Source organism: Emiliania huxleyi, assembly GCF_000372725.1.
Source record: "Emiliania huxleyi CCMP1516 chromosome Unknown EMIHUscaffold_2129, whole genome shotgun sequence".
Lineage (NCBI taxonomy): Eukaryota > Haptophyta > Isochrysidales > Noelaerhabdaceae > Emiliania > Emiliania huxleyi.
Genome location: NW_005200479.1, coordinates 1 through 1116, shown reverse-complemented (window position 1 = coordinate 1116; position 1116 = coordinate 1). Strand labels below are relative to the sequence as shown.

The following is a 1116-nucleotide window of genomic DNA, read 5'->3' as shown; positions in this document are numbered from 1 at the left end:
TTGGGGTATGCACGTATGTGCACGTGCAGCGCAAGACAGTGTACAGCCCCCGAGTTCTGTACCCTGAGGGGGGGGGGGGAGTGAGAGGTAGGGGGGGGGGGGGAGATACGCCCTATCAAACGGTGCCAAATCAGACGACTCCCCACCTTGCCGTGTACACTACCAGTCATAAACAGGCCTATTCATAAACAGGTCCTCGGTAACGTGAAGGGTCGGTGCATGTCGTGATCCCCTGGAACACCCCTAGGAACACCCACGTACCACTCTCCGGGCATCTCAGTCGCCTTGTTCGGCTGCGGCCTCACCACCACCATGATGCATGATCGGGAGGCGGCCAGGGCTCAAGGTGGGGTACTATACCAACTAAAGTGATGGCTGGTGGTACTCTTCTGCAACCATAGTCCTTCCTGTGACATGGCAGGCCACTCTCAAGCCCTACAAGCACCAGATCACCTCACATAGAAGATGGTCGGCCGCCATTCGGGCCTCCCGGCCTGCTGCGGCCGACGCGGCCGGTCGAGGCCGGGCTCGGCCCGGCCCGCGACGGCTGGCCGCCGACGAGCGCGCTCGCGCTGCTCGTCAAGATGGCGGCGGTGGCGATTGCGGCGACAAAAGTTCAGGCGTACAGCGCTCAGGCGCCTGTCGTCTTTCGTCTTTTGTCGCATTTCGCACACGCGCGCGCCGCGCGACCCGCGTCGCTCCGCGAGGGCATGAGCCTTCCGCGATTCGATCCCGCAGCCAAAAGCTGCTCGCTCGAACCGCGGCCGACTCTGCCATCGCGGCCGCAGCTGTCGAGCTCTCCAGAAAACTGGTGCCTCATATGCTGCCTCCCTGCGGATGCTACCGGCGAGCCTGGCGATCCGCTGTACTTCACAAGGAAGTGCTGACTCGATTTCTACTCGAATTCTTCTACCCCCACGACTCGGAACACGAATGTGACAGGACCATCGGGTCCTTCAGCCACCAAAGCGGGATCACCCGAGAGCAGCTGAGCCTGCCTCTGGCCTCGCCTCCCTCTCCTCCAGGCATTCGTGGCATCCTATGGGTCGTCCAGACACCAGAGTATCGACCTCTGGCGAGTCAGCCAGTCACTTGATGACACCATGTGAAGTACAG

General features: G+C 61.7%; 1 protein-coding gene across 1 annotated transcript; it reads left to right on the top strand.

The window, feature by feature from the left end:
- Positions 1 to 464: 464 nt before the first annotated feature.
- Positions 465 to 1096, top strand: EMIHUDRAFT_373664 (hypothetical protein; the record flags this gene model as incomplete). Its single annotated transcript, XM_005780548.1, has 2 exons — positions 465 to 880; positions 943 to 1096. Coding segments are annotated over 2 exons (570 nt in total), but the record flags the coding sequence as incomplete, so codon positions are not given.
- Positions 1097 to 1116: the final 20 nt, after the last annotated feature.